The sequence below is a fragment of the Leishmania mexicana genome, chromosome 34 (genome assembly GCF_000234665.1).
Source record: "Leishmania mexicana MHOM/GT/2001/U1103 complete genome, chromosome 34".
Taxonomy (NCBI): domain Eukaryota; phylum Euglenozoa; class Kinetoplastea; order Trypanosomatida; family Trypanosomatidae; genus Leishmania; species Leishmania mexicana.
Genome location: NC_018338.1, coordinates 1233142 through 1260362, shown reverse-complemented (window position 1 = coordinate 1260362; position 27221 = coordinate 1233142). Strand labels below are relative to the sequence as shown.

The 27221-nt window shown below is 57.8% G+C and overlaps 10 protein-coding genes across 10 annotated transcripts; all 10 read left to right on the top strand.

The window, feature by feature from the left end:
* Positions 1 to 102: 102 nt before the first annotated feature.
* LMXM_34_3300 (hypothetical protein, unknown function) lies at positions 103 to 2013 on the top strand (the record flags this gene model as incomplete). Its single annotated transcript, XM_003879277.1, has 1 exon — positions 103 to 2013. The coding sequence occupies one exon, from the start codon at positions 103 to 105 to the stop codon at positions 2011 to 2013; it is 1911 nt and encodes a 636-aa protein (XP_003879326.1).
* A 688-nt stretch (positions 2014 to 2701) lies between these two features.
* On the top strand, positions 2702 to 3268 carry LMXM_34_3290 (putative 60S ribosomal subunit protein L31; the record flags this gene model as incomplete). The annotated part of the gene is made up of 1 exon (XM_003879276.1): positions 2702 to 3268. One exon carries the CDS (start codon positions 2702 to 2704, stop codon positions 3266 to 3268), a length of 567 nt encoding a protein of 188 aa, XP_003879325.1.
* A 989-nt stretch (positions 3269 to 4257) lies between these two features.
* Positions 4258 to 4824, top strand: LMXM_34_3280 (putative 60S ribosomal subunit protein L31; the record flags this gene model as incomplete). Its single annotated transcript, XM_003879275.1, has 1 exon — positions 4258 to 4824. One exon carries the CDS (start codon positions 4258 to 4260, stop codon positions 4822 to 4824), a length of 567 nt encoding a protein of 188 aa, XP_003879324.1.
* An 838-nt stretch (positions 4825 to 5662) lies between these two features.
* On the top strand, positions 5663 to 6226 carry LMXM_34_3270 (conserved hypothetical protein; the record flags this gene model as incomplete). Its single annotated transcript, XM_003879274.1, has 1 exon — positions 5663 to 6226. The coding sequence occupies one exon, from the start codon at positions 5663 to 5665 to the stop codon at positions 6224 to 6226; it is 564 nt and encodes a 187-aa protein (XP_003879323.1).
* Positions 6227 to 7132: 906 nt separating this feature from the next.
* LMXM_34_3260 (conserved hypothetical protein) lies at positions 7133 to 8062 on the top strand (the record flags this gene model as incomplete). The annotated part of the gene is made up of 1 exon (XM_003879273.1): positions 7133 to 8062. One exon carries the CDS (start codon positions 7133 to 7135, stop codon positions 8060 to 8062), a length of 930 nt encoding a protein of 309 aa, XP_003879322.1.
* A 1432-nt stretch (positions 8063 to 9494) lies between these two features.
* LMXM_34_3250 (putative replication factor C, subunit 3) lies at positions 9495 to 10589 on the top strand (the record flags this gene model as incomplete). Its single annotated transcript, XM_003879272.1, has 1 exon — positions 9495 to 10589. One exon carries the CDS (start codon positions 9495 to 9497, stop codon positions 10587 to 10589), a length of 1095 nt encoding a protein of 364 aa, XP_003879321.1.
* A 1385-nt stretch (positions 10590 to 11974) lies between these two features.
* Positions 11975 to 14374, top strand: LMXM_34_3240 (conserved hypothetical protein; the record flags this gene model as incomplete). Its single annotated transcript, XM_003879271.1, has 1 exon — positions 11975 to 14374. One exon carries the CDS (start codon positions 11975 to 11977, stop codon positions 14372 to 14374), a length of 2400 nt encoding a protein of 799 aa, XP_003879320.1.
* A 2883-nt stretch (positions 14375 to 17257) lies between these two features.
* Positions 17258 to 18490, top strand: LMXM_34_3230 (putative cystathione gamma lyase; the record flags this gene model as incomplete). The annotated part of the gene is made up of 1 exon (XM_003879270.1): positions 17258 to 18490. The coding sequence occupies one exon, from the start codon at positions 17258 to 17260 to the stop codon at positions 18488 to 18490; it is 1233 nt and encodes a 410-aa protein (XP_003879319.1).
* A 2600-nt stretch (positions 18491 to 21090) lies between these two features.
* Positions 21091 to 21597, top strand: LMXM_34_3220 (conserved hypothetical protein; the record flags this gene model as incomplete). Its single annotated transcript, XM_003879269.1, has 1 exon — positions 21091 to 21597. The coding sequence occupies one exon, from the start codon at positions 21091 to 21093 to the stop codon at positions 21595 to 21597; it is 507 nt and encodes a 168-aa protein (XP_003879318.1).
* A 1941-nt stretch (positions 21598 to 23538) lies between these two features.
* LMXM_34_3210 (conserved hypothetical protein) lies at positions 23539 to 25533 on the top strand (the record flags this gene model as incomplete). The annotated part of the gene is made up of 1 exon (XM_003879268.1): positions 23539 to 25533. One exon carries the CDS (start codon positions 23539 to 23541, stop codon positions 25531 to 25533), a length of 1995 nt encoding a protein of 664 aa, XP_003879317.1.
* Between the last annotated feature and the right edge of the window lie 1688 nt (positions 25534 to 27221).

The window sequence follows — 27221 nt, the reverse complement described above, 5'->3', positions numbered from 1 at the left end:
AACGCCATCCAAAGAGCAGGCCGGGTTGACATGAGTACAACAGCGCTGATACCATACACCGTCTCTTCCTCCTTGTTTGCTTTTTTCTTTCTAAGACCTACCATGAGCTGCATTGCCTCCGCCTTTGATTCCTTCCGCTGCGCGTATAGTGGTGTCAGCGATTCTGTCAACGACATCGATGTCGATCTGACCGGTGGCTGCCTCTATGCGGCGTGCAGTAGTGGGGATGTCTGCGTGTGGAACATTCAAACGCAGAAGCTGCGGGTGCGACTACGTCACTCACAGTGGGTGAATGCTGTTCGATGCTTTCCGATGTGCAACTCGGCCGCCTCGAGCGCGGCGTTGCCGCAGCCTCCGCTAGCGGCGAGCCCAGCAGCAGTAGCCGGCAGGGTAGAATGTGATACCGCTCACGCTGACCTTGTCGTCAACCACGATATACGCTGGGTGCTAACCGGCACCGAGGACGGCGCAGTTGCCATCTGGTGCCCAGTGACGTATCGCATGCAGAGCATATTCAAGCCTGGCCGCGCTGCCATCACAGCCCTGCAGCTCATCCCTGAAACGTCGCCATGCGCTCCGGACAAGGCGAATGCATCGAAGATGGAGCACTGCACCACAGGTGCGCGATTCAGGCAGGCATCTACGAAAGTCAACGATGGGCCTGCTATTTGCTGCGCGGCCTCTCTGCGTGACGTGTACGTGTTCCGCGTCACGACTGCTTCGTCGGAACTTCAGTTGCTGCATGCGTTCCAGCACCACGGTCTTATCACGGCCCTCACCTACGTTGCCCCTTCTATGTCTCTCTCGACACCGCTGCTTGTGGTGGGGCAAGAGGAGGGCACTCTTTGCGTGTGGAACTGCGCCACATGGGCTTATCACGACACGATGCCTTATCCCACCGGCGAGGTCGATGTGACAGCCGACGCACGCGATGATCCCACGTCGGTGCATGAGCCGGTGTACCAGCTCGGTCGCGTGTTCAAGACGTTTCTCTACAATCGCAGGCGGTGCAATCCATTGAGTGATCAGGCAGCCATCGAGGAGGAGGCAGCTGCGGCAGCACCTGTGGATTCGACGGACTACATGGGGGTGTTGCCAGCCTCGGTGTCAGCGGACGCCATTGATGTGCTGGAAAGAAATTGCGGCACCCTTCCGTACAACGCAAAACAGGCGTTTCTAGAGCAGCATCAACAGCGGCAACAGCAGGGACCGGATGGTACGCGGTTCCCCACTGCGCCGAGAGACTGGAGGTACGACAAGCGCCGCGTTACATGCCTGGCAGCGAGCCCCAATCCCAGAAGCAGCAATCCAAACTCGTACCTCTACTCGGGTCACGCAACAGGGGAAGTGCTACTCTGGGGATCCGTCCGGCAAGAACTGCCTTTGCTGCTGTTACTGAAAAAAATTGTTCTCTTCAAGCCGGGTGTGTGGGTTTGGAATCTGTGTGCCGTAGCCACGCTGCACACCACGGCGTCGCAGCCATCCGAGCAGAGGGGCAGTGCCAAGGCTGCCGCCAAATCGCTATCGCGACTGGGAAAAAAGAAAGCGAACGAAAGAGCGAGAACGAAGACTGAGACGTCTCTGACGCCCACGCACTACGCGCGCGCAGGGGCGCCCTCTCTTCTCCAGACGACGCATGTGTCACCTCTTGAGCTCATTGTCTGGTCGGACTGCGGGGCGGTGGAGTACGTCAGTACCCGCAAGTATCAGGTGCTGCATCGCCAAGGTCCCGGCTTTGTCTGTGCGGCGGCTTGTGGCTGGAGTGGCCCGACGATTACGCTCCCGCCAGCAGCTGAGCCGGTGAGCACGTTCGACAATGGCCGCGCTGGCGCTGCCACGTCGTCAACTGAGGCGGCCTCAAAACGAAGCGGTGCTGCTACTCGAGGGAGCAGACACGCCAGCACTTTTTCGGCACACCAGTATCTCGTGATGGCCGGGTTTGACGGCAGGTTGGAGCGGTATGACGTCACCGAGGTGCTTGAGCTCGTGAAGAGTTCTGGCAAAGTGGTTTAATAGCGCGCAGGAGGGAGTGGGATGGGATGAGGGCAGTTCAAAGCGGAGCCGGAGTAACGCGTGGGCGCTGCTGCTGGTTGGTGGTGGTAGGGATGGAGCAAGAGAAGTGAGGGCATCGAGCCCCCCCGCTCCCCTTCTCTCTCGTTCTCTCACGGCCCCATCTGCCACCTGTTCTTCCCTCCACTTGGGCGCGCTTTCTCTCTCCCGCTCTTCGTGTCGCTCTGCGCTGTGATGTGAATAGTGGAACATCGCCACCGTTCGTGTGCGTCTTGTGGTTTTCCTCTTCTTTCGAATCTCGTTCTCTTGCCCATCCTCATCGCTTAGCCCCCAAAACAAGGTAGCGAAGGCGAGCCGCGGTACAGCGGAGACGTGGCGTGTGTGGTGAGGATGGCTATCGATGCCGCTGGCTCAAGTCATCTTCATGTTCCTATCCCATTGACCAGAAAGGAACAGGCCCAAGGCGGTGCATGCCCTCCCTCGTACCTTCTCTATGGAATCTCGCACTCACCCTCCTCCTCTTTATAAAACTTCCGTCAACGCTACTACGCGCGGGTTTGACATCGTCTCTTCCCAACGCGACAACTCCTGTTACATCCACCAAAAAAAAAACATCTACCCTTGTACACGCCAAACACCGAAAACGCACGCACTGTCTTTAGAAACCGGGTCATCACGTAAACTCGTAGCAATGACACGCGCTGGCATGAAGAGCAAGGTGCTCGGCAAGGAGAAGAAGACTGCCATCATCGATGCCCGCAAGAAGGCCGTGGAGAGCCGCAAGAACCGCGATGACAAGCGCTGGAAGCGCGTGCTCGCGAACATGGACGAGGAGAAGCGCAAGAAGTTCCACGGCGTCGGCAACACGGCGAAGAACTCGCGCGTGCGCGGTGCGACCCGCGCGTCCCTGCGCAAGCGCACTGGCCGCAAGCCGGACGCTGTGAGCATGGAGGCGACGATCCACCTGTCGAAGCTGCTGAAGAAGAAGACCTTCTCGAAGCGCGCCCCGCTGGCGATCAAGCGCATCAAGTCGTTTGTGGGTCGTCTGATGAAGACGAAGGACAACCGCATTGATGCGTCGCTGAACACGTACATCTGGCACAAGGGCGTGAAGGGCGTCCCTGGCCGCGTGCGCGTGCTGATCCAGCGCAAGTCGGAGACGACGGAGGGCAACAAGCACAAGCACTTCTACACGGCCATCTCCAACGTGCCGGTTGCGTCCTTCAAGGGCCTGACCACGAAGATGGTGGAGCAGTAATCGTGCGCGTCTGTCCTCAGCGTCTCGGCGTTATGCGCGTGCTCGGTTTCGTTTTGAACCCGTTTCTCTCTTTTTTCCTTTCTGTCGTTTTACGCTTGTTTTGTTGGGTTTCAGCGAGGACGTGCGCTACAGGGGTGGCGCTCCTGCGGCGTGGGTGTACGCGTATGCGAGGCGGGCGCCATGTCCAGTGAGCGTCTCTTACGATGTGCCCTCCCACTTGCATGTGCTGCACAGAGAGACACGCCTACACGGGGGTCCCTGATGATGAAACCGTTGTAGGCACATCTGGCGCTGTTAGTATGCCCTTCCTCCTTCTAAAGAAACATTCCAACTCTGAGACCTGCCAAGGCGGGGAGGGCGTACGAGAGGGACCGCAGGCCAGCGCGAGCGCCTGCCCAGCCTTCCACCACCCACCCCTCCCCTTTTCCCTTGTTCTCTTCACTGAGGGGAACGGATGCGCGCAGCAAGGGCAGCGCCCAGCCACGTCGGGGCCCAAGGGAGGCGAGTGAGAGCGCGATGGGGCTCTCGTTGGCGGTTGCGTCGGTGCCGAAGGCGGATGAGAAGAACCTCCTTCTCTTTGTTCAGGGAGGAAGAGCCTCAGTGAACGAAGAAGACCTGTGCGCCGCGTAGCCGCTTCTGCGAGCTGTTCCGAGGTCCACTGGTCTGTGTTGTAAAGACGCGCCGGTATACATGCAGAGCCCGTCGTCCACTGCGTCACCTCTGGCGTGCCAGTGCGTGCACGCTGCCATTTGGCAATGGCTGCTCGTCCCTATCCTCTGTACGCTTATCCCTTCTCGCTGTTCTCCCCTACCCCTTCTTTTGCGTGCCTCTGGCTCCCTTGCTCCCTCTCTTTGTGGCTCGATGTGCACGCCATTGGCGTTTGCGTGCACAAACCTACACGCACATACATACAAACACACACCTTCTCTTACCCACATGCACGAAACAACTCTTTTCACCCAGCAGCATTAGCTGTGTGTGATTCAATCATGACGCGCGCTGGCATGAAGAGCAAGGTGCTCGGCAAGGAGAAGAAGACTGCCATCATCGATGCCCGCAAGAAGGCCGTGGAGAGCCGCAAGAACCGCGATGACAAGCGCTGGAAGCGCGTGCTCGCGAACATGGACGAGGAGAAGCGCAAGAAGTTCCACGGCGTCGGCAACACGGCGAAGAACTCGCGCGTGCGCGGTGCGACCCGCGCGTCCCTGCGCAAGCGCACTGGCCGCAAGCCGGACGCTGTGAGCATGGAGGCGACGATCCACCTGTCGAAGCTGCTGAAGAAGAAGACCTTCTCGAAGCGCGCCCCGCTGGCGATCAAGCGCATCAAGTCGTTTGTGGGTCGTCTGATGAAGACGAAGGACAACCGCATTGATGCGTCGCTGAACACGTACATCTGGCACAAGGGCGTGAAGGGCGTCCCTGGCCGCGTGCGCGTGCTGATCCAGCGCAAGTCGGAGACGACGGAGGGCAACAAGCACAAGCACTTCTACACGGCCATCTCCAACGTGCCGGTTGCGTCCTTCAAGGGCCTGACCACGAAGATGGTGGAGCAGTAATCGTGCGCATCCTTTCACACGCGCCTACAGTGATCTCCGCCAACGCCGCAGTGATTTGCTCGCTCTTTTTCTTCCCTTTTTGGTTACGTTATTTTTCGTCATTTTTGAAAAAAAAACCACGACACATAGACACGAAAGTAGCGAAGGAGTGAAGGCGACGTCTCCTGCGAGGCGTCCCACTGTCCCCGCTGAACCCTCTCTACTTTGTACGGGCCACGTGTCGAAGTGCTGCGTGAAGCACTATGGCGTGTTACGCAAGTGACAAACGACGAGGCGGAGGAAGGTGCTGGGGACTGCACTCTCGATGATGTCAGCGAAGAGGAAGGCGGTGTCGCTGGACCAGCGCAGGTTTTTCAGATGCTGTTAACCACTCGCCGCCATGGTGCTGTTCGCGCGTTGGCCCAGGGAGGAAGATGAGGAGTTCAAGGCGCACATACAAAGCAGTGGCGCATCAATCATAAGGCTCGGAGTTCGGGGCTGTGCCCGTCTCTCTCCCTCTCCCTCTCCTCTCCTCTCCGTTTCCTCCTCGTCCCACATGCCTCTCCTTGTCGAATGCGCCTCTCTCTGGCGTTGCCATTCTCCATTACCCTCTCTCCCCTACTCTGCGGTGTGTGCGTCTCTGTCTTTGATATTCGCATGCGGACCCACGCCCATGTGTCGTCCTCAATGACCGTGTGCTCATCTGCGCTCCTTCTCTCCGTCTCATTGGACACCTGCACTCGTTTGGCCGTCGTGCTTTCTAGTGCACTTTGCCAGGAACTTGTACCGTTTTAGCCCTGCTGCTATCTGACGCTCGAATCGGCACCGTTCCTGCTAGTTCGAGGACACCCTTGCCCACATGGCGACCGAAGTGGAGGAGGAGTGGCAGGATGGCGTCGATGACTTCTTCGCCGACTTCTCGTTAGCCGCCTCCAGTGAAAAGTCGACGCGACGCAAGAATGCCGAGGCCCATCAAGCCAGTGTTGCTGAGTCGCAGAAGAAGGCGGAGCGGAGGGAGGCCGACCGCGGCGAGTCGGCTGAGGAAGCCCGCCGACGCATCGCCGCGGCGGTGATTAGCCGCGCGACGGCAAAGGAACTCGAAGCAGCAGCGCGGAATGCCAAGAAGCACCATAAGGTGGCTCATAAGGATTGCAACACCGGCGCCTCGTCTGCCAAGTCGGGACTCTCTTCCTCTTCTTTGTCAGAGCAGCATCACGGCTCATCCACCGCAGCGTCGTTCTCGCCTTCCTTGAAAGGGCGCGACTCAACCGACCATCAAGCAGAGGCAGAGCCCTCGAGCTCGCGTCTTTGCAAGAAACGCCAGAAGGTCGACGCCAAGTTTGCCCGCAAAACGGCACGCAAGGAGGAGGCGAGGGAGCACCGTATCAAGTATCGCCGCGTCTTACGCAAACAGCCTCGCTGACCCGAGAGTGGCCAACGTGGGTGCGTTCTATGCAAGCTTGCTGCAATCACCCAACCACCTACGGCGTTGCCATCTGCCTCGCGCTCTCTTATGAGCTTGAGGCGTTTGAGGCGGCGGGATCGGGTGGGTCGCTTGCCGGGTCGGGATCTCGCTCCCTATCTGACATTCGCCTTCACATGTGCTCGCGTGACGGAACAAAAGCCGCGCAAAGACGAAAGGGAGCCCGTTGCTCCTCACACAGAGCGGTAGGTTATCGCCGCATCACGCTGGAGCAGAGCAATTTGAAACTTCGTCCCATTTTCGCACGGCGATAATGAATGTTTTTGACGCGTGCCGTTCGCTACCGGTGCGTGTGCGTGTGTGGCGTACGCGGGATTGATAAGAGAAGGATACGAGAGGTTTTGGGGATGGGGCAAGGAGCGCCTCGCTGCCTGGAGCCTAGTCCATCCTCTCCGCATCCATACAACGGACGCCGTTCTCCTTTTCGTTCCTCTAGCTGCGATCGCCGTCCTCTCCCCTCGCCATTCGTATCGTTTTCACGGTCTCCACTCACTCACTCCTCCTCCCTCCACCCCCTCTCCAACATGTGGTCCACGACAAACACACACACACACACACACACACACACATACATGTGTATACATTTATATGCGCAAGTCAAGGACTGATTCGCACAGTTGGAGCTGAGTCGAAAGGATCATCATCATCTATTCTTCTCTCGCGGATTCTCGAGGCATATCTGTACACCAGTATATTCATTGTGTGAGAGGGGATGGGCGAACGCAAGTAACGACGCGCTTCTCCCATCGTAGCAACATAACGCCCGCACATATTCTGAGGCGACGATCTAAGGACCACGTCCCCTTGAAGGGCACTCCACTACTAGCTGTTGACTTTAGCTGGAAAATGTCCGATGACGACCTCGACGCGCTTCTTGACGAGGCGATGGATATGGTTGACGAGCAGGAGCGCAAGCATGAGGAGGAGGTTCGTGTGCGGGACGCGAAGTTGGAGGACGATCTGCAAAAGGCTCTCGATGAGGCTTCTGGCACAGCCGGCGGCGACGCCGACATGATGAAGATGTTCATGTCCATGCTCGGCGGCAACGGCGCTGACGACGCGTCTCTCGACAGCTTCAAGAAAAGTGTCATGACAATGGTTTCCTCGCTCGAGGGGGAGGAGAATTTGGGCGACGAGGACAAGGCGAACCTGCTACGAGTTAAGGAGCTGATGCGCGTGATGGAGGAGGAGGACATCGACAAGGCAAATGACTTACTGGAGCAGATGAAGCAGGAAGGCAAACTCCCCGACCGCAATGACGTCGGTGACGCGGAGATTGATGAAGCGTCGCGGCGGTGCATGGAGATGCTGCAGCAGCTCTCCAGCGCCACGCAGGAAGAGCGCTTGGACCCAGCCGCGACGCCGGGAGCGGCTTCGTCATCCTCGGCTGCACCACCGGCGGCGACGGCTGGCAACGGCGCCGAAATTCCTGCCGAGGTGGATCGTGCAACGGAGGCCATGGCATCGGCCTTGATTTCCACGCTAGCGGATCCTCAGTTTGTGGAACCCATAAAGCTTATGCGCGACTCGTACGGACCGTACATGGACGCTCACCGCAGCGAGCTGTCGCAGGAGGACTGTGAGCGCTACGACCGCCAACGGGCCAAGGCACAGGAGATCTGCGACTTGCTGCAGAACCCCATCTCTGGCGCAGAAGATCCACGGCTCATACAACTGCTGGAGCTCATGAACAAGTACTCGGAGCTAGGTGATCCGCCGCGCAATCTAGTGGAGTACGCGCCTAAGAATCGCAAGGAAGTCGAAGAGTGCCAATAACACGACGGCGTACATCAAGAGCATCGCCGAAAGAGTACGACGGGGAGGGAGAAAGCAACAGAAAAAAAAACAGAACTTGGCATCTCCCTCTGTGTGCCGCGGCGCCCTTTTCCCCGACCTGTGGCTGCTGGCTCCTGCGTCGATGCCCCACGCCTATTTTTCAGTGCTGAACGGACAAGGTGAGAGGAGATCGCCTAAGACACCGTCTCTGCTCCTTTCTCATGTTGCTTTCCCGACGCCCTGTGGGCATGCTTGTGAGTTGTGACGATACTGCGCGACGTCCTTGTGCATCAGCCGCGCATGCCAGATGTCTCAAAAAAGGGTGGGGAAGACGCTGCTTAGTGGCCGACGGCGTATGTGTGCTCACCACGTTATCATGGGCGCTGGCGAAGTGACGCCGAAAAGTGTGACGTCGCTTAGTATGTGTGTTGCCGTTACTTGATAGACGCGTGTGCGTCTTCCTGTGTTTCAGTAAATTGTTGTGTGGTGCTCGTGGCGATCGTTTTATTTGTCCAAGTCATTTTTTCTCGTCCCTTTGCCACCACGGGTGACATCGTCGCCGCGCCTTCTTTACGTTGCGTCGTCTCTTTCTCTTATCGGTTCCTCTGAGACATAGCACAAAAGGCAGTAGCGTCAGCCAAGGTGAGTCGGAGGTGGAGGAGGAGGTGGAGGCAGAGGGGGCCCTTGCGCGTGTGCAAGGCTGTTCATAGGCGGTATCGACTATCAAAACACGGAAAGCAAAGGAAGAAGGAAAATCGAGAGAGGTGTGTGAATCGCACCGCCGCTCTGGCGGTACTCGCACTGTTTTTCTGTGCATCAGCTACTCTGGTCTCCGCAGCGAATCAGTGTGGATGCTTGCATAGCTAGGACTCCAGAGGATGGTCATGGAGATGTGGGCCGCTGCTGGCAGGTGCGTCGGCCATGCCCCGCTGGAGAATCTCTCCTCATCCTCTATTTGTGTATCGTGACCTCCTTCTCCTGCCCCCAAGCACTTGCGCATGCCACTCTTCGGCGGTTTCTCCCCACCTGTTGCCCTCTGTTTTGTTGAGGTCTCCTTGTTTTCTTTTTTTTTTCGAGGTCTGTGAACCTCTTGCGTAGCGCGTCAGCCAGTGGGGGTGAGCATCTGCCGCGAGGGGCTCTTCAACTCTCTGCGCTGTGCATACAACTGAGAACCGACCAAAAAAGAAAACATCCACACACAGGGATTGTCACACATCCGCATTAGCTGTAATTGTTCTGCACGCGATAGAGTCCCTTGCTTTTACTTTCATAGAAGCGCACGCTTGGCGCCGTTAGTTGCGCACGAGTCGCATCCGCGCAGCAGTATCGTTACTTTTAAGCAGTGAATCTCTCCGGGTGCATCGCATCTTTTTGGCTTGAGTCTGTAGCGTCCTTTTTTCTCGTTTCGCGTCCTTCCTGCCGACCCTTTGTGATGTACGCTGGCAGACAAGGCGAAGAGGCCAAGGCGGCTGCCAGCCATCTGCCATGGGTGGAGAAGTACCGCCCTAGCACGCTGGAGAGCGTCGTCGCGCACGAGGACATTCTCAGCACGTTGCGGCACCTCATGGATAGCGGTAACATGCCCCACCTCCTGCTCTACGGTCCACCTGGTACCGGTAAGACGACCACCATTAAGGCATGCGCGTATTACCTCTACGGTAAGGATCGAGTGCGCGCGAACGTACTCGAGATGAACGCGTCCGATGACCGTGGCATCGACGTGGTGCGCCAGCAGACTCGCGAGTTCGCTAGCACCTCCTCCATATTTTCGATGATGGGCTCCGGCAGCTCGACTGGAAGTGGAGGCGGCGGCCCGGCGGCAAAGTTTAAGCTTGTGATCCTCGATGAGGCAGACCAGATGTCCTACGATGCCCAGGCGGCGCTGCGTCGCGTTATCGAGAAGTACACGCGCAACGTGCGCTTCTGCATTCTGTGCAACCACATCAACAAAATCATACCCGCCCTGCAGTCTCGGTGCACTCGCTTCCGCTTCGCGCCGGTGAAGAAGTCGGCGATGATGCCGCGCCTCCGGTACGTGGCGGAGCAGGAGGGTGTCAAGTATACGACCGACGGACTGGCGGCCGCGTTCCGCCTCAGCCGCGGTGATTTGCGCCGGTGCCTCAACACCATGCAGTCTTCAGCGCTCTCTGCAAACGAGATTACGGAGGAGTCGGTTTATCGAGTCACCGGGAACCCGACTCCTGCCGACGTGACAGCGATCGTGTCGGATATGCTCTCCAGCGACTTCGCGACAAGCTGGATCAAGGTGGAGGAGGGTGTTTTGCAGAAGGGCATCTCCATGGCGGATCTGACTCGCGAGATTCACCCTATTATGATGGCCATGGACTTACCGCAGGACTGCAAGTGCTTTCTGCTAATGAAGTTATCCGATCTGGAGTACTACGCAGCGGGCGGTGCACGCGAGTCAGCCGGGCTTGGTGGACTGCTGGGGGCCTTTCAGCTCGTCAAAGAGGCCGTGACGCAGCGAAAGCCAATCAAGGATGTGGCTGGGGAGTGCGTTTGCTGACGGGCTGCCGGCGAAACTCCATACATGGCGCGAGCGTCCGGCTCTGAGTTTTTGCAGCGAGCCAGCCGATAAGGTGTTGTATAGAAGCTGATGGAGAAGCGAAGAGTCTCTCGCTGCACATACAATGAAAAGCTTAAACGAGCTACGAAAACAAAAAGGCAACATAAAGGCGCCCACTGCGCTGCAAACGTGGTCCACAGCAGGGGTGAGGGGCTGTGATGGAGGCTTAGAAACAGCAGTTGCTTGGGCTTTGCTGTTCTTCTTCGAGTAATCGAATGGGCCGCTGCTGAAGCTCGTGCGGGTGACTTGGTGGCTTCTGAGGCACCCTTGCGGAGGTGCAAACGATGCGTGTGTGGCCTTTCTTTTTTTTTTTGCCCAGTCAGGGGGAGCTTTCGAGAACCCCGCATACGGGATAGGCTGCGGCTGCGAAAAGATGAATGGCGAGCTGCTTTGCACTCTGGAAAGCAAATGGTGACCGAGGCCCCCTTCCCTCCTTCTACCACCTCTCCCTATCACGCCCTACTGTCCATGTTGTTCAGTGCCCACCCCGTTCGGCACGTCTCTCTTGGTGTATATTGGCGTCTTCTTCACGTCTCATCTCCTGCGATTACACGCACACGCACACATCTGCAACATAGACTCCGTAAACGCTCAGCTTGCCTGTGCCCCAACCCCACATCACCCATTCGGCGCTCGTCCGCACCTTCTTCGTGCACCTCGACACGGGTGAGCTTCCCAAGAGTTCCTGTCGACGTGGAGCGCACGGCGCCTCGTTTGCCCACGCATTGTCACTTTGCTCTTCGCTCTGGCACACCCCCGTAGAGGGAGAGGGTGCGAGATACAGCTGCACGGAAACACCGTCCCCCCGCGCCATTTTTGCATCTCCGCTGCGTTGCTTTTCTCCCATGGCCCTCAGCAGCAGTAGCAGCGACGACAATGCGTGGATACCACAGTCAAGCCCGCCGGGGCTCGCCACGACTTCTGGGCAAACCGCGATGCTCGAGGCACGACGCCGCGCGCTGCAGCAGCAGCGGGAGGCACAGCAGCAAGAGCGGCAATGGCGCCCTCAAGAGACTGGACGGGGAACACCGGCAGCTGTCCGCTTGGACGCGAGGCCGCAAGCAGTGGCCTCTTCACGAAAAACAGAAAGCTCGCTGCCAGATGTTTTTGGCGGCTCAGATGATGATGTGGCACAAAGTGCATCCACAACCTCTGCGTTTCCAAGCGCTCATGCACCACCGACAGCGAAGACGTCGTCCACCGCAGCGCCTGCCACAGTGCCACCACCACCTCCATCGCACGAGGTCACGGTGGAGCAGCTGCAGCGGCAGATTGCAGCCAAGCAGAAGCTTCTGCAGTCCACGAGGGAGCGCGAGACGGCGCTGATGGAGAAATGGCGCACCGAGAAGGCGCAAAAGCAGGCGGAGGCAGAACATCTGAACGGGAAGCTGCGCCGTCTGTGTGCCGCTATCGAGGACGAAAAGAGCGCTGCCGAGGCGAAAATTCGCGAGTCCCAGGACGAGCACGAGGCGGCGCTGCGGGCGGCGCGTCAGAGCGTAGAGCAGGCTGTGAAGGCGGAGTACGACGTCAAAATTGCAGAGGCGCAGCAACAGCTGTGCGCCGCACGAGAGGAGGAGGCGGGTCTTCGCGAGCTGCTAGAGAAGAGCGGCGACGGCGGTGGGGCGGCAGGGTCGGCCAAGGATGTGGTGAAGACGGCTCTCACGGCCGCCGTCTCGGCCGTTCTGCGCCGGCTTGACGACGTGTTCGAGTCGGAGGAGGCGGAGGGGTTCAGGATGGATGCGTGGAGATCAGAACTGCAGTCACTCGTGCAGCGCGAGATTCAAACTTCGTTCGCCGTCGGCGTGGAGAGCGAAGCCGAGGCCGAGCGAATGGAGTACGCACGCTTCTTTGATGACATGCTGGCGTTCTGGCGGTCCGCAGAGGATCAGGAGAGGGAGCGTCTGCTCAAGATGGACGAGTCCTTGCTGGCTGACATGCAGGCCATGACGCAGCAGGAATTGAAGCGACTGCAGGACGAAGCACTCGGCATGGAGCGCGTGTACATTGAGTCGCGTGAGGCCTGGGCAACGGAGCATCAGCGGCTTCTCCAACGCGAGTTGGAGGCCACGCTGCAGCGTCGGGAGGCTGAGTTGCAGGAGCAGCGGCGGCAGCGACATAGCCTTCACATAGAGCGCCTCCGTGATGCCGAGGCGCGGCACAAGGACATCATGGCCAGGGAAGAGGCGCTGCACCAAAAGCAGATGGAGCAGCTACAGGCTTACTTTGCCCGCGAGGAGGATCTGCGCGCGGAGCAGCAGCGTATCCAGGCGGCTGCACAGGAGGACGTGACGAAGTCTACGGCACTCTTGCGCGACATCATGGCAACCGCTGAGGATGCCGCGGCGGCAGTGAAAGCGTATGAGGCGGCGGTGGACGAGGGCCGGCGGTGCGTCGAGGTGGAGCGTGAGGGTCACTTCAAAGAACAAGCGGAACTGCTGGAGCGTCTCCAGCAGCTTGCGGCGACGCAGTGCAGCAATACCGAGGCGGAGCGCGCGGCACTCGAGGACTGCGCCTCGCAGTTGCGTCTCGCCTCTCAAAACCTGGACCGTCACCTGCAAGACGAGAGCACGTGGTTAGCGCAGCAGGAGACGACGCACAAGCGCAGTAAAGACGAGTGGGAGCGGGAGTACCGCCGTTGGGAGTACCTTGTGCAGCAGGAGCGCCAGGCCGCCGAAGAACGCTTCCACGAGGCGCTGCTGGCGCTCCAGCAAAGCCTTGGTCTCTTTGACACGGAGGAACGTGAGTTGGCAGTGGAGGCTGCTGCGATACACCGCGACTTTAGAGATTTGGAAACTCTAGCGCAGAAAGAGGTGGAGTCACTTCGACGGAGAGCGGCGGACGTGCAGAGCCGATCTGTCGCCATAGCAGACGTGCAGGCACAACTTTCCCAGAAGAAAGCGGCTATGGCGGAGGCGAAGCAGCAGCTCGTCCTTGCACAGCAGCGTCTGGAGGATGAGCAAGCCGAGCTCCGGCTTGACGAGGAGAGGCTACGCGACATGGTGGAGGCGCTGCGAGTGGCCCGCTCACAGGCGGCGCTCCGCAGCTACAGCATGGAGCTGCTCCGCGCGGCCAATCCCCAACGGCCACGACAACCGCCTGAGGCCGTGGCAACGACTGCGATAGATTCAAATCGATCCCCACCGATTTGTGATGAGGGGAGAGGCTCTGCACGTCGTCCAGCCTCACATGGGGTGGCAAAGGATAACCTGGCAGCTCTTTGTGATACCGCATCCGGCAAAAACAGAAGGCAGCATCGCGATCCCCATCGACTGCCCAACAAAGTGCTTCAAGAGCTACATGAACAACTAAATGCACTGATGACAGCCAGCGGCCGCGGCGTCGGTCGTGATGTCTTCGTGTCAACGATGCGTTGGGCGGACACCGCACTGCCACGTGCGATGGCGGCGCAACGGACGCGACAGACACACCCGAGACGGCGCCAGGCGGCCGATGACACTTTTGCCGCCGGTGTGCCAGCGCCGCTTTCCTCCGCTCCGTTCTCCAGCCACCAGCGGCGCACGCGTAGCAAAGTGCATATTCGTGCACGTCCGGCAGCCATGCCGCAGAAGGAGCGTCACGCAGACCCGTCGTCGCTGCCGCTAACGTCAGACAACTTGTCTCAGCTGTCCCTGAGCTCCGATGATGAGTGGCCACTGAGTGGCAACACGTTTACAAACCTGATCGGCTTTTCGGACCTCGACACGACGTCGCAGTCGATACGGTGAAGTCGAGGATGCGCGGGGTGGCGCGGTGCTTGTGGTGCGTCAAAACGCAATCTTCAGCGACTTCTGTGGGAGAGTGAGTAAAGGTTCGAGGAACTCCTCGAGGAAATCCCGCACGCCGTCCGCGGGAGCGAGCACCGCAGAGCATGTATTTCTCTATATTCATATACATATATGTAAAGGAGAGAAGGATACCCTCCTCAGTCGTCTCACTTTTTGTTTTCCGCCTTGGCAAGGCTGTAGGGGGTCGCATGCGGACAGGCGAATCGTGGTATCCGAGTCCAGCACCCCACTCTTTGTCCGGTAGCCAGGCTGCCTGCAGCCTACCCTTGGGCACGACTGCGGACTCATGTTGTCGGTAGGTCGGTCTGTGCCGACGCTTCGCGGAAGCGACGCGCAGTCACGATCACATTTGTAGCAGCCCAAGACGAATCGTATCGCCGGCTCAAGAGCGGACACACACGCCAACGAAAGCCGCCTGCATCTTCTTTAATCACGCGCACCGGCTTCTTGGCGTTGCTCGTGTGTGGGTGTGCTCTGTTTTCTTACAGATCCATAGATGGGCGCTTCAGGCACTGCCTTGATGATGCACTTCCTCTTCCATTGCTTCACGGGTCGGAGGCGGATTGCGGCGAGGCGGACAGCCTGCGTCGCCATCTTCCCAGCCCTACTCCACCCGCGGTGTTACTCGGAATTGCGTGATTGTTGCGGCGCATGTTAGGCTCACGGCTGCTCTCTCGCCCTAGTAACCCCCGTTACATTGCTGTCTTCGCTGCACATGGACAGGTGCGGAAACATACACAAGTGCTCTCATGGATTCCGAGGCACACGCCACGAGCGAGCACGGAAGGCAATAGAGCCGTTCTCACGGAGTTGTCTGTGTTTCGGGCCACATGTGCTTTCTCGGACACTGCATGTAATCGCCGTCGTCCCTCCACCCCCGTAGCACGCGCCCTCACGGGTCACTGCTGCTAAGGCCATCTCCAGGGTGGTCGTCCGTGTCGGCACGCCTCTAAAGATGAGCCCATCGTCTGTGAACTCCTTCCCTTCTCACTCCGCCGTTCGCATTCCCTTTTTCGCGTCTTCTCATCTTTCTGTTGCTTCTACAGTTTTGAAAGCTCTGTGGTCCGAGGTCTGCCGTGCCAGGATAGCGCCGGAATGCCAGACATTGGCTGCTGCCGCTTCACCAGCTGGGGACACACTCCTGCGAGTCGTGCGCATCCGTAGCCCTTCTCCTTTTATCAGAGCACTTTGACTTTCGACATGAATGAAAGATGGAGGAGATGTTAAGGGGAGAGGGGAGGTGGGCGGAGGTATAGTGTTAAGTTACGAGCGGATCAACAGTTGGGCGGGTGAGTAGGTGCATGCGGGGAGGAGTTCTTGCCGACGGGCACTTCTCACCCATCTCTTTCAATCCTTCTTTGGGGACAGAGAAGGGGAGGGGGACTCTTGTCTCGCAGGAGAAGGATAAGCGAAAAAAAGAAAGGATGCATGCGCAGCAGAATTAAACACGGATCTGCGTGACGGACTTCAATGTTGGTGAGATCCGCCAGTGTTTTGCAAGATGAGGGAAGCCGTTTGCTGTGCGGGGGAAGGGCAAAAGCGAAGAGGAGAGGCTGCGGGGTAATGGCGCCGCGGAAGGCAAAGCGGTCTTGATCTTGAGCCTGCACTCCATGCTCGGGGTGCTTGCCTGTGAGTAGTGTGTGCCTGTGTTTGTGTGAAGGGGGAGGGCGTACGTACGCACTTTTCTCCCTTGCCATGGAGAAAGCCTCCGAAGCCGACGAGGCGCGCTTTTGTTTTAGCCCTGGCATTTTTCAGAATCCTCATACGTGCCGTGGGCATTCGTGCGCGGGAATGCTGCTGCTGCTGTCGTCGATGCGAGAGCTGCACATGTGCAGTAAAGGGCACGAAGGCGAGCTGATGATGATCAACAAACTTCGTAGGGTAAAATCTGATCATTCCGACCCTGACGTTATTGAAGTACTGCACCGAAGGTGCAACCCCGCGCCCACAGCGCCTCCTTTTGGGGGCGATATGGTGGGTGAGCGTGGTGTTGTCTGATAGCCGCCGTGTAGTGACGTATCGCTTGCGAGTGTCGTGGATGGATTGTGGATAGTGCCGGAGGTCGTAGGCTGAGGGAAAGAGGCCTGGAGACGGGGCTTGTCGCCGCGGAGCCCAACACGGTGGTGGCTAGAGCTGCTGCCATCCATGCCACAGGTGGCGGGGCGAGGGCTGCGATGCGGTGGCCAAAAGGGATGCGGTTTCTCTTTGTTGTGCGAGTGATGGGCTTGTTGCATGCCACTCGCAGCGCTCGACTATGAATACCCCCCCCCCCCAATACACACACACAGAGACAGACACACAAGCGAAGCAGGTAAAATAAGTAACCTCTTTATCTGGGTTGCCCATGTGCTCTACCATCAACTGATGGAATGAACAGGTCTTCACGTTCTGTAAGAGCCCGCGTCGATGACCACCATCACTGCCATCAGCTTGGGCTGGCTGACTTGCCTATCTTGCTCGCTTGCTCTGCACCACGCACTCACCCATTGTGATTCTCTCCCTCTCTCACGCTTCTTCTGGCACATTTCCACGGCACACACGCTACATCGCGCCTCTCCTCATCAGTTTTTCGACCGCCAACGCCCCCGCTCTTCACCTTCTCTTTCCCACAGCTCCACTTTTGTTTCACCTTTGCACGTGTCCATCCACGACAACTCCTCCTCCCTCCTCAAACGTGACCTTTGGGCACCCAAGAGCAGTCGGATCCTACTACTATCGCTTCGGCATCCTAATTATTGTTTTCACTTTACCAGCTGCTCCCCTGGTCTCCATTCGATTTTTCTTGTCGTTTCTTTACCGTCATTCTCGTATCAGCTCGCAAGCATGTCCTCGGAGCAGCACCTTGTCTCTGAATTCACGGCCGGCTCCGGCTCGTGGCTGCCGCAGGCGCAGGGCTTCGACACCCTGCAGGTCCACGCCGGCGTCCGCCCCGACCCGGTCACGGGTGCCATCCTCACCCCGATCTACCAGTCCACCACGTTCGTGCAGGAGTCGATCGACAGTTACCAGGCGAAGGGCTACTCCTACACTCGCTCTGCCAACCCTACAGTGGCTGTGCTGGAGCAGAAGCTGTGCGGTTTGGAGAACGGCAACTACTGCACGGTGTACAACACCGGCATGGCTGCGACCACCACGGCTATCTCGTCGTTCATGAGCGCTGGAGACCACGCGATCTTGACGAACTGCTGCTACGGTGGCACGAACCGCGCCTGCCGTGTGTTCTTCAGTCGCCTCGGGATGGAGTTCACCTTCGTTGACATGCGCGATCCCCAGAACGTCATCGACTCCATCAAGCCCAACACAAAGTTGGTGATCAGCGAGACGCCCGCGAATCCCACGTTGATACTCATCGACGTCGCTGCGGTGTCGAAGATCTGCAAAGAGAGGGGTATCGTGCATATGTGCGACAACACCTTCGCCACAGCCTGCATCATGCGCCCGCTCGACCACGGCGCTGATGTCACACTGATCAGCACAACCAAGTACGTGGACGGCCACGACATGACCGTGGGCGGGGCCCTCGTCACGAACAGCAAGGACCTGGACGCGAAGGTGCGCCTGACCCAGAACATCCTTGGCAACGTCATGAGCCCTCAGGTGGCCTTTCTGCAGCTGCAGACGGTGAAGACAATGTCGCTGCGCGTGACCAAGCAGAGCCACAACGCACAGAAAGTTGCTGAGTTCCTGGAGAAGCACCCCGCTGTGGACCGTGTCGTGTACCCGGGCCTTGCTTCCCACCCGCAGAAGGAGCTGGCCGACCGGCAGCACTGCAGCAACCTGCACGGCGGCATGCTCTGGTTTGAGGTCAAGGGCGGGACTGCCGCTGGTCGTCGCCTGATGGACACCGTGCCGCGTCCGTGGTCCTTGTGCGAGAATCTCGGTGCCTCGGAGAGTATCATCACCTGCCCATCTGTCATGACCCACGCGAACATGACGAGCGAAGACCGCATGAAGGTGGGCATCACGGACGGATTTGTGCGTGTGAGCTGCGGTATCGAGGATGTCGATGACCTCATCGCCGCTCTCAAGGTCGCCATGGATGCCCTCGTCCAGTAAGTCACCTCGATTCTCACGACACCTTCCCCATCGCACGCATACACACGCTGAGCAAAAAAAGGGGGGAAGAGTCGCGTCAACGCACGGCTACGGACATGCAGCAGCCGAGCACGCTTGCCCTGAACTACACGATGCCCATCGACACCATACGACACCATTTTCGGCATGTGTGGGGAGAACACGACGCGCGGAAAAGGATCAGTAGCAGTGGGAGCGACAACAACAAAAAATGACACACACACACACACACACACACAAGGCAGCAAAATGCGTATGCAGGGGAGGGGGTGGACGCCAACGGTCTGCGTCATGTGCATGGAATGCAGAGAGAAAATATATATATATATTTTCAAACAAGAAGAAACAAAAAGAAAACCGTGCCGTGGGATTCGCGCCTCGGCAGCGGGAGGCTGAAAAGTAGGATCCAGGACCCGACGTTCACTGGGAAGCGAACAGTACTGCACCAGAGCCTGGCAGACGAAACAAACTGCTCATTTTATGGAAGTCCTTCATGACAATGGTAGTGCTGGGAGTGTTGAGATCAGGTGCCTATCGGACGCTCCACTGTCTCGTTCCGCCCTTTGTATACTCCCTCTTTTTTTTTTGCCTTCCGTATTTCTGTCTGTGTAGCTTCTGCTGATGCCCATCTTTTCCTCAGCGTGATGCTTTTTCGCGTGAGGTATGTGTGTAGCCGAGCGTGAGAAGCACGTGTGCATGTTTAAGGGGTGGTAGCTCGTAGATGCGGCCGCTGCTCTTGTTGGCGATTAGTACGTTTGCGGCATAAAGAGGTTCGAGAGGGAGACGCGAATATCGTTCCACACTATGCTTGTGCTGTATGGAGCAGCAGAAGTAGTTTTTTTTTTATGTTCGGTGGTCACAGGCTTCTGTGACCAGCTCGTCCATATTCCGTGGACACACACACACACACACAGACACACATGCATGCATGCGTAGTTGTGCATCCTCGCGGTTCTCTTTCTCCGGCCTCTTTTCTCCTTCTGTTTTTTTTTTTCGGCCTCGAGTTTTGCGGAGGGCGGCAGTTATTATTATCATTTTTCATTGACAAATTGTTTTTTTTTCATGTTCTTGATCATCACCGGCTCTTCTGAGTGAGTGACAAGGTGGGCACCACACGTCTGTCTGCCTGTCTGGGCGGTTTTCTTGCCATCGACTGTCGATTTCTCTGTCTTCTTTGTTTCCCTTTGCTGTGTGTTTCGCCCCTGATAGTGGGGGGGGGGCACCTCAATGCGTGTGGCATCTCAGGGTCCAGTGGACCCTGCACTCTGTGTGTGGGGCAGCCAAGCAGCCCACTCCCCGCCCTATCCCTGTGCCAAAATGCCGAACCACCTCTGGTGGTGACAGGGTCAAGCACCTACGGCCTAGGGGAGGTCAGAGCGGTGTGTTGCTGCTGACGTCGACTCTCAGGCCGTGGATGGCGTTTGCGTTGCACCCTCCTGCAGCAGTGGATACATCTGTGCCATCCATGTGGTGGACAGCGTATCAGCGTGGCAGGAGCGTATCCCATCCCCGACCCTCACACCGCCTGCTGGTGTGTGGCGCCGGCGCGTCACCCCGAGGGGGAGGAGATGCACCAGCTGGCGACCGGCATGAGGGGTGCTGCTGCGAAGCCATCTGGGAGGGGTCGGGTGGGTGGGCACTGTTTTGGGCAGAGGCCGCGCCTAGGTGGCTGTGTCGGTGCATTGCTGTGAGGCATGTCTGGCGCTGCCTCGCACGATGAGGTGAGGCCTGAGACAGGTCGCGGGTAGAGTGGAGTTTCACTCATGTTTGGTGGCAAAGAACGGATTTGTTGAGAAAAAAGAAAATGGGTGAAAAAGCGGCGTACCGATGGCAAGAGGCAGGGAGAGGTGAGGGAGGAGTGCTGCACACGTGCGTGCGCGCGAGCAAAAGCACGACTGGAAGGGGAAAGCCTCTCGCTTCGGACACGTGCCCCGGCAGGTAACGTCTTTTTCTTTATATTTCCCTCGTCTTTTAGTGGGACTTCACGGGAGATGATACCACGAAGGAATAAACGAACAGGCTCGTCAAGGGCAGCATCCACCACCAGGTAGCCCTGGCACGGCCCACGGCTACGGCACACGCGCTGTACGAAAACAAAGAGAAAGAGGATTTGGCGGAGGGGGGGTACCCCACTGTGCAGGACAAAGGTGAATCGAGGCCATGTTTGCTCTCCATGTACTGGAGACCCACCCCCCCTCCTTCCCCGTCGTTCCATCTCTTGCACACACTGCGGCTGAGCGAGCAAAAGGGAGCGAGCAAGCAATCATCTCGTGTTTGCGGCTGAGCCGCGCGCCGATGGGCCACTTGACGCAGACCACCTCCTCACCAGAGGTGGAAAGCCAAGGGAGGGGGTTGCGTGTCTCTTTCCAGGGCACAGGAGGAGTGGTGCATCCCGTATGCTCATGTACACGTGGCTCGCTTACTTCTTACTCACCTGGAGAGAAGTGCATGCAACATCGCCAGATGCCCATGCTTCGCGCCTCGATTTCTCCTGCATTCGCGCATACCTATCCTTCGACTCTTAATTCATTGTTCGTGTGCATACGAACGAAGAACACTATCCTCCAACAAGAATCCTGGCAATGGCCAAGTCCCGCTCCACATCCACGAAGAAGTCACGCAAGAAGGCCGCTCCACCACCACCGCCGCCAGTCGTGAAGCCTGTCAGTACGATTGATGATCTCCAGCGGGTCGTTACGTCACATGCAGGCTCTGCACTGCTTGTTGTAGTGAGTCCTCTAGATGCAGCTACCACGAACACCGTCGTCGAGGCAATGGAGAGACTGAATAGCAGTCGATCGGCATTACTGACGGATATCAACATCGCTGTCTGCTACGCCCTTCCGACGACTTCGGAGGTGTGCCGCTCGCTTGGCGTGACCGCGGTGCCGTTTGTGCAGAGCTACTCCTACGGCGAAGTCGTCGGCGAGTTCATTGGTGACAACACAGAGAAAATGGAGCTACTAGCAAAAATGGCCGCAACCCAGGCCACCGTGAAGGCTGCCCAGCTAGCTGAGGAGGAAAAGCAGCGGCAAGTCGCCGCAGCAGAGGCACAGGGGGATGCTGCTGCCGTAGCGGCTGCTGCGTAACACGTTAGGATGTGCTGGGGGCTCATCCAATCCGTGCTGCTCTCTCTCTTCTTCGTGGCGTCATTTGTGGGGGAGCCTATGCTCTGGCTTTGTTTGATGTACATTAGGTGATGGCCGGATATGTCCTCCTCTCCCCCATCCCCTTCACCCTTTTTTTCTTTCGCTTTCTGTGTGCGTGTGCGTGTGTGTGTGAGGGGGGCGTAGACTTTTGCGTGTCTCCTAACATCTGGACCGAAAAAAAGAGAGACTGAAGGGGATGGGGGGAGAGGAGGGTCACAGGGTTTTTTTTTCTCTTGACTTCCCCTGGACTGCCCTCTACCACATCCGTGACACCTCTGCTGGTGTCACGCAGGCTCAAGCCTGTCTCTGTCCGAGAGAACGAAGCAACAAGAAGGAAGGTGAAGAGACTTCTTCAGAGTCTTTTACCGAGACCGTCTTTGTCGTTGCGAGTGACAACGCTGCAGATTACATCTACGCCCTTTGCTGAGAAGGCCTCGTTTCGCTCTTCCAAGTGGAGACAGTGAATGTGCGCGCGTGCACGCTTTCCACTTGCTTCTGCGTCAGCTGTCCATCTGCATGCCAGCACGACGGCTTTTTTTTCGTCTATGTGAGGTAATACATTCGTGTTCCTCGAACGCCTGCGGACCCAGTTTTACTCATCGTCTCCGCTCCCACCTCTTGCCTACGCTCAAACACCCCCTACTTTGTCTCGGCTCTCTCTTTCCCTACCTCATCGGACTTGGCGTACACACACACACACTTACGCACGCCGTTCTTCCTTAAAAACCTCACCCGCACATCCCCTCCACCCCCTTTCTCATCCACGTCTGCACAGGTTCCTGCCGAAAATTTTTTTATTGTTGTTCCGTCGCTCCTTCTTGGTACCGTCCGACGCAGTTTGGATGGTGCACGGCACGGCACAGAAGTACCTTTGAAGCTCTTGTTTTTCAGTCTTGCGATCTTCTCTCATCATCGCAGCCACCCTCTCAGTATAGTTGGGCACCGCCGATCTGCCCCTCATCAGCTGCATCTCTGGCTCCGTTAGTCTGCGTGCTTTAGTTCGCAGCGGCCAGCTCTGACTTTGCTGTTGCCATCACGCGCTAACACTGTGTGCCCCGCGCCCTTTTCTTTTCTTCGTGCGCGTATTTTCTCCTCCGCTTTAGAGATTTTTTTGCCTGTTTCTTCGCATCGTTCTCTCTTCGTGCCCTCTCCCTCTCCCTCTTCCGTCCTGTCCTGGGCCGTTCTCTCCCACGTTTGCCACGTGCACGCGTCTACTGCTGCTGCTGCTGCGCGTGAAACAGTGCTGTTGTGTACCGCCTGTTTTCGCAGCTCCCTGTGCGTGTGTGCCTGAGGAAATTTTCTCTCTACGCGGTCGGCACGATTATTGTTTTTTTTTGTTGTGTGTGTGTGCCTGTGCGCCGCACTCCACCTCTCTTTCGACCCACGCAGTCTCCCTTCACCATCTCTTGCCCTTGGACTCCCGTCAGAGCAGCAGGAGAAGCATAGATAGGAGGAAAGCAAGTCTCCCCCTGCTCGTCGGCGACAGAGGCTGGAGAAGGACGGGGTGGGACTCCACATCTAAGCACACACACACACACACAGGGTCAGAGGTGCTTGCACACGTATCAGAGGAGGGAGGCGAGAAGAGTGGTAATACAAGTACACAGCGAGGGGTACCTGCATACTCGTTTTGGGATTTCCGAGCTCGGATCCCTTCTTGAGGTGCGGCTCTCCTTTGACATTGCAGTGCGCACCGAACTACACGACCAGTAGAAGAGGGGTTGTGCTTCGGTCGCTCTCGCTGAGCGCACTACAGCTGGTGGCTGAGGTCGCTACGCTTATGCATCCAGCTGCATTCATATCCCGACACGACGACGGCGAGAACGACAACTACATTTTATCGGCTATAACGCAGAGCTGCGTCTGCGACGCGCAAGCGCCATGAGTGCCAAGAATACCTTCGGCGCACAGGCAGCCAAAGCGCTTTGTGCCAACCTTTATACCAACTGGCTTTCCGAGGACGAAAATGTGGAACGCATTCGTGATTTGCTGAATCGCGTGCTGACGCTGTCGGCCACAGACCAGAATTCGGAGATGGGCGGCAAGAATGCCGCCTCCATGACCACCGCAGCTGCGGCAGTCGCGGGGGACAAGAAGGGAAAGGCCATCGGCGCGGACACGCTCGGAAACGGCGCGCGGCACAGTGATCCAGTCGCAGAGCTATCCACGAGCTCCGCCGAGGTGCGTGGAAATGCTAACCGTGCCCAGTCGCCGCAGCCGTCTCCCCCACAGAAGTCGAGTAAATCCGCCGCCTACTTGGCGGCTGATGATCGAACGCCGAGCCCCATCCAACCATCGACATCCCCCAGTCTCATCGCGCGCTTCCCCGGCGGCGTAGACGAACTCGATTACCCTCACCGCGCCGGCTCGCCAGTGGTCACACCGGCGTCGCCGCAGCCGAAACCGATTGTAGACCCCAGCGCCCCCCTTCCACACGGCGGCTCCGGCAGTCTTTCGCCGCACGGCGTCCACTCGCTCGGCAGTCCTCGCCTAGACACGACACTGAACGCTGTCATGGTGCCAGGTGACCTCACCAGTCCATTGGACGCGAACTCCACCCTCGGCTTGTCGGCTCGTGAGTCGACGACGCGCTTCTTGCACACCTCTGGTAGCTTCGCCGTGACGCCGCCCGCCAACCTCAAGCAGGCGACTCTAGAAGACATCCCGTGCTTTTACTCGAAGAGGGAGTCTCGCGGGCTGCAGATGGAGTCGGACATGGAGGAGGCGCAGGAGCTGAACCGCCTGCTCGAAAAGAACGACCCAGTGAAGAAGACTGTCTGGGTGTTTGGCGACATTAGCTCAAAGGTGTTCAAGGTGCCAATTTGGTACAAGGAGGCGCTCTTCAAGGACATCGCGACTCGCAGCGGACTGGACGCGGCCATCGCGGACACGCTAACAGCTGCCCAAATCCGTAACGTGTACAACGACGTCTACGCCCCCTTGTCGGTCAGCCGCCGCCTTTACGAGCTCATCTGCACACACCCCAAGAAGGAATTTATTACGCTGTCTGACTTGGAGGGGATGGGCAAGTACCTCGTTGCGGCTCACCCGGGCCTCCAGTTCCTCCAGCAGCCGGAGTTTCAGGAGTACTACTGGCACACCGTCGCGGTGCGCATAATGTACATGTTAGAACGTCAGCAGTGTGGCCGCATCTACTGGCGCGACTTTGACCGCAGCGATCTGCCGGAGAGGATGATGGAGCTGGACGCCAAGGACGTGAACTTGGTGCTCGACTACTTCTCCTACGAGCACTTCTACGTTCTGTACTGCAAGTTCTGGGAGCTCGACACCGACCGCGACCTCCTCGTCGGCTTCGAGGATCTGTGCAACTACGGCCAAGGCTCGGTCGTGACGGGAGTAATCAAACGTGTGGTGGAGGGCTACGGCCGTCCACTGTCGTCCGGCGTGCCTGGCAAGATGGACTTTGAGGACTTTGTGTATTTCTGCCTCTCCGAGGAGGACAAGAACTCGGAGCCTGCAGTGCTCTACTGGTTCAAGGTGCTCGACACGGACGAAGACGGCGTGCTGAGCGGATATGAGATGATGCAGTTCTTCGAGGAGAACCAGCAGCGTTTCCTCGAGTTCTCCGACTCGCCAGAGGGGGACATAGCGTACGAGGATACAGTGTGCCAGATGCTGGACATGGTCGGGTTCGATCGCGTCAAGGTGCGCAAGTACGGCGTCACCCTTGGCGACCTCCGTTCCTGCCCCACCCCCGCGAACTTCTTCAACATGATCTTCAACGCGTCGAAGTTCTTGCTGTTTGAGCACCGCGACCCGTTTGGTGAACACCAGATGCGTCTGCGCGTAGAGAAAACAGAGTGGGACCGCTTTGCGCGAGCCGAGTACGATCGCATGGCAGCTGAGGCACAGTAGGAGTGACGCGCTATCTCAAACCGAAGCCCGAGAATATCACCGTGCTGAACAGGGACGGTCTATGGTGGATGGAGGGCGCGGCTCAATGGTGAAACCCTACAAACTGCTCGCCTCTCATCTTGCTGACGTTTTCTTTTGACGGCTTCTTCAGTCTCGCCACGCTGCTTGCGGACCCCTCTTGCCCCCCAAAACGGTGTCTCTCTCTCTTCATCATACTTTCCACACAAGTGTATCGTCGTGCTCCCTCTCACGCCCTCCCCTCCCAGTCGCACCACTTCATGACCATACCACCCACGTCTTGCTGGCGCTCTTCACGCGCACACCTGCGCTCCCCCTCCCCCCTCGGCAACCGCTTCTCTCAAGGAGGAGGCAACGACAGCGGGTCTCTTTTCGTTCGTGCCGCATCCTCTGGCACCTCCTCTCACTTCCCCCTTTCTGGACTCCTCCACATCCGTCGCGCATATCGTTTTTGCTGTTGTTGTTCTTGGCAAAACACCTCGTCTGCGTGTGTGAGTGTGCTAAAGTTTGGGAGTTGTTGTCACACCGCGTATGCGTGCGTCCTGTGCGGCGGTGGTGTTAGTGGTGGTGCGCTTGAGTGGCGTCGGGGTAGGTTCAGGTGAGCACTGGGCCTTCAGGACACACTCAGCCATGTACGTGTTTACGTGCGCGTGCGTCTGCGTACACTATGGTGTCCGCATCGTCATCCCCTTTCTTCTCGGCGTTATCTTTTCTCTCCTCGAAAGGGGTACCTTGTATGTTTTTGTTTTGTCGCTGCCATAGCGCGTATGCCTGTGTAACTTTTTATTTTTGTTCTGGCGTGCGCGGCAAGATGGATTACCTGTTGATGCTGCTGCAGTTGCTGCACCTTTCATGGTGCTGTTGGAATGGACGGTGGCGACGGCGTCCGGTGATGTGGTCAGAATAGATCACTTTGTGCTTATGCGGTGTTTCTTCTTTTCGTGTGTGTGCACAGCCACACTTTACTCTATTTGCCGAACATGCGCAAGGAATTCTCTCCTTTGCACGGGGATGTACGCGCCCACAGGAGACACGCCAAGGCAGGAACATCTCTCGGGGTTTCATTTTCTAGGCTTTTGATTGGCTTGTGCGTATCGTTAAGCGCTTTGGCGCACTTCATTGTGCGCGAGCATAGATCCGCTACGGCACACGAAAGGATGTTCATGGTGGTGGTGGCGGGCAGAGGCGAGAGTGCTGGCTCGCTTGTATGTGTGCATCTGTGTGTTTTGGCAGGTCTTCCATCGCTCCGGATTTTGTGTCTTTTTTTTCTTGCTCTCCCTCTTGTAATTTTTCCTCTTTGCTTCCATTGCTCGCTTACTCATCTCTCGTCTTCCTCCTCCGCGATTACACACGAGTTGCTACAACCTCAGCGATGCGGGCTCAACTGAGAAGCAAAGGTCGCCAAAAGCCTGTTCCTGTTGTTCTACCATGCAGTGGTGTGTGTGCGTGCTTATATGCACCGCACGCATGTCCTCGCCGGGGCTTGGTGTGCCACGGCAAGACGTGCCGAACAGTGCTGCTGTGCATGGCGGCGGTCTTTTTCGCAGCGGCGTCCTCTCTCTCTTCGTCTCCAAGACGCTCATGGAGAGGAGCTTGGACGGTGACGACTGGGTGCTCAGCAATCACGCTCCTCGCGCGTCACTGTAGCGACAGCGCGATGCTGCACGCAC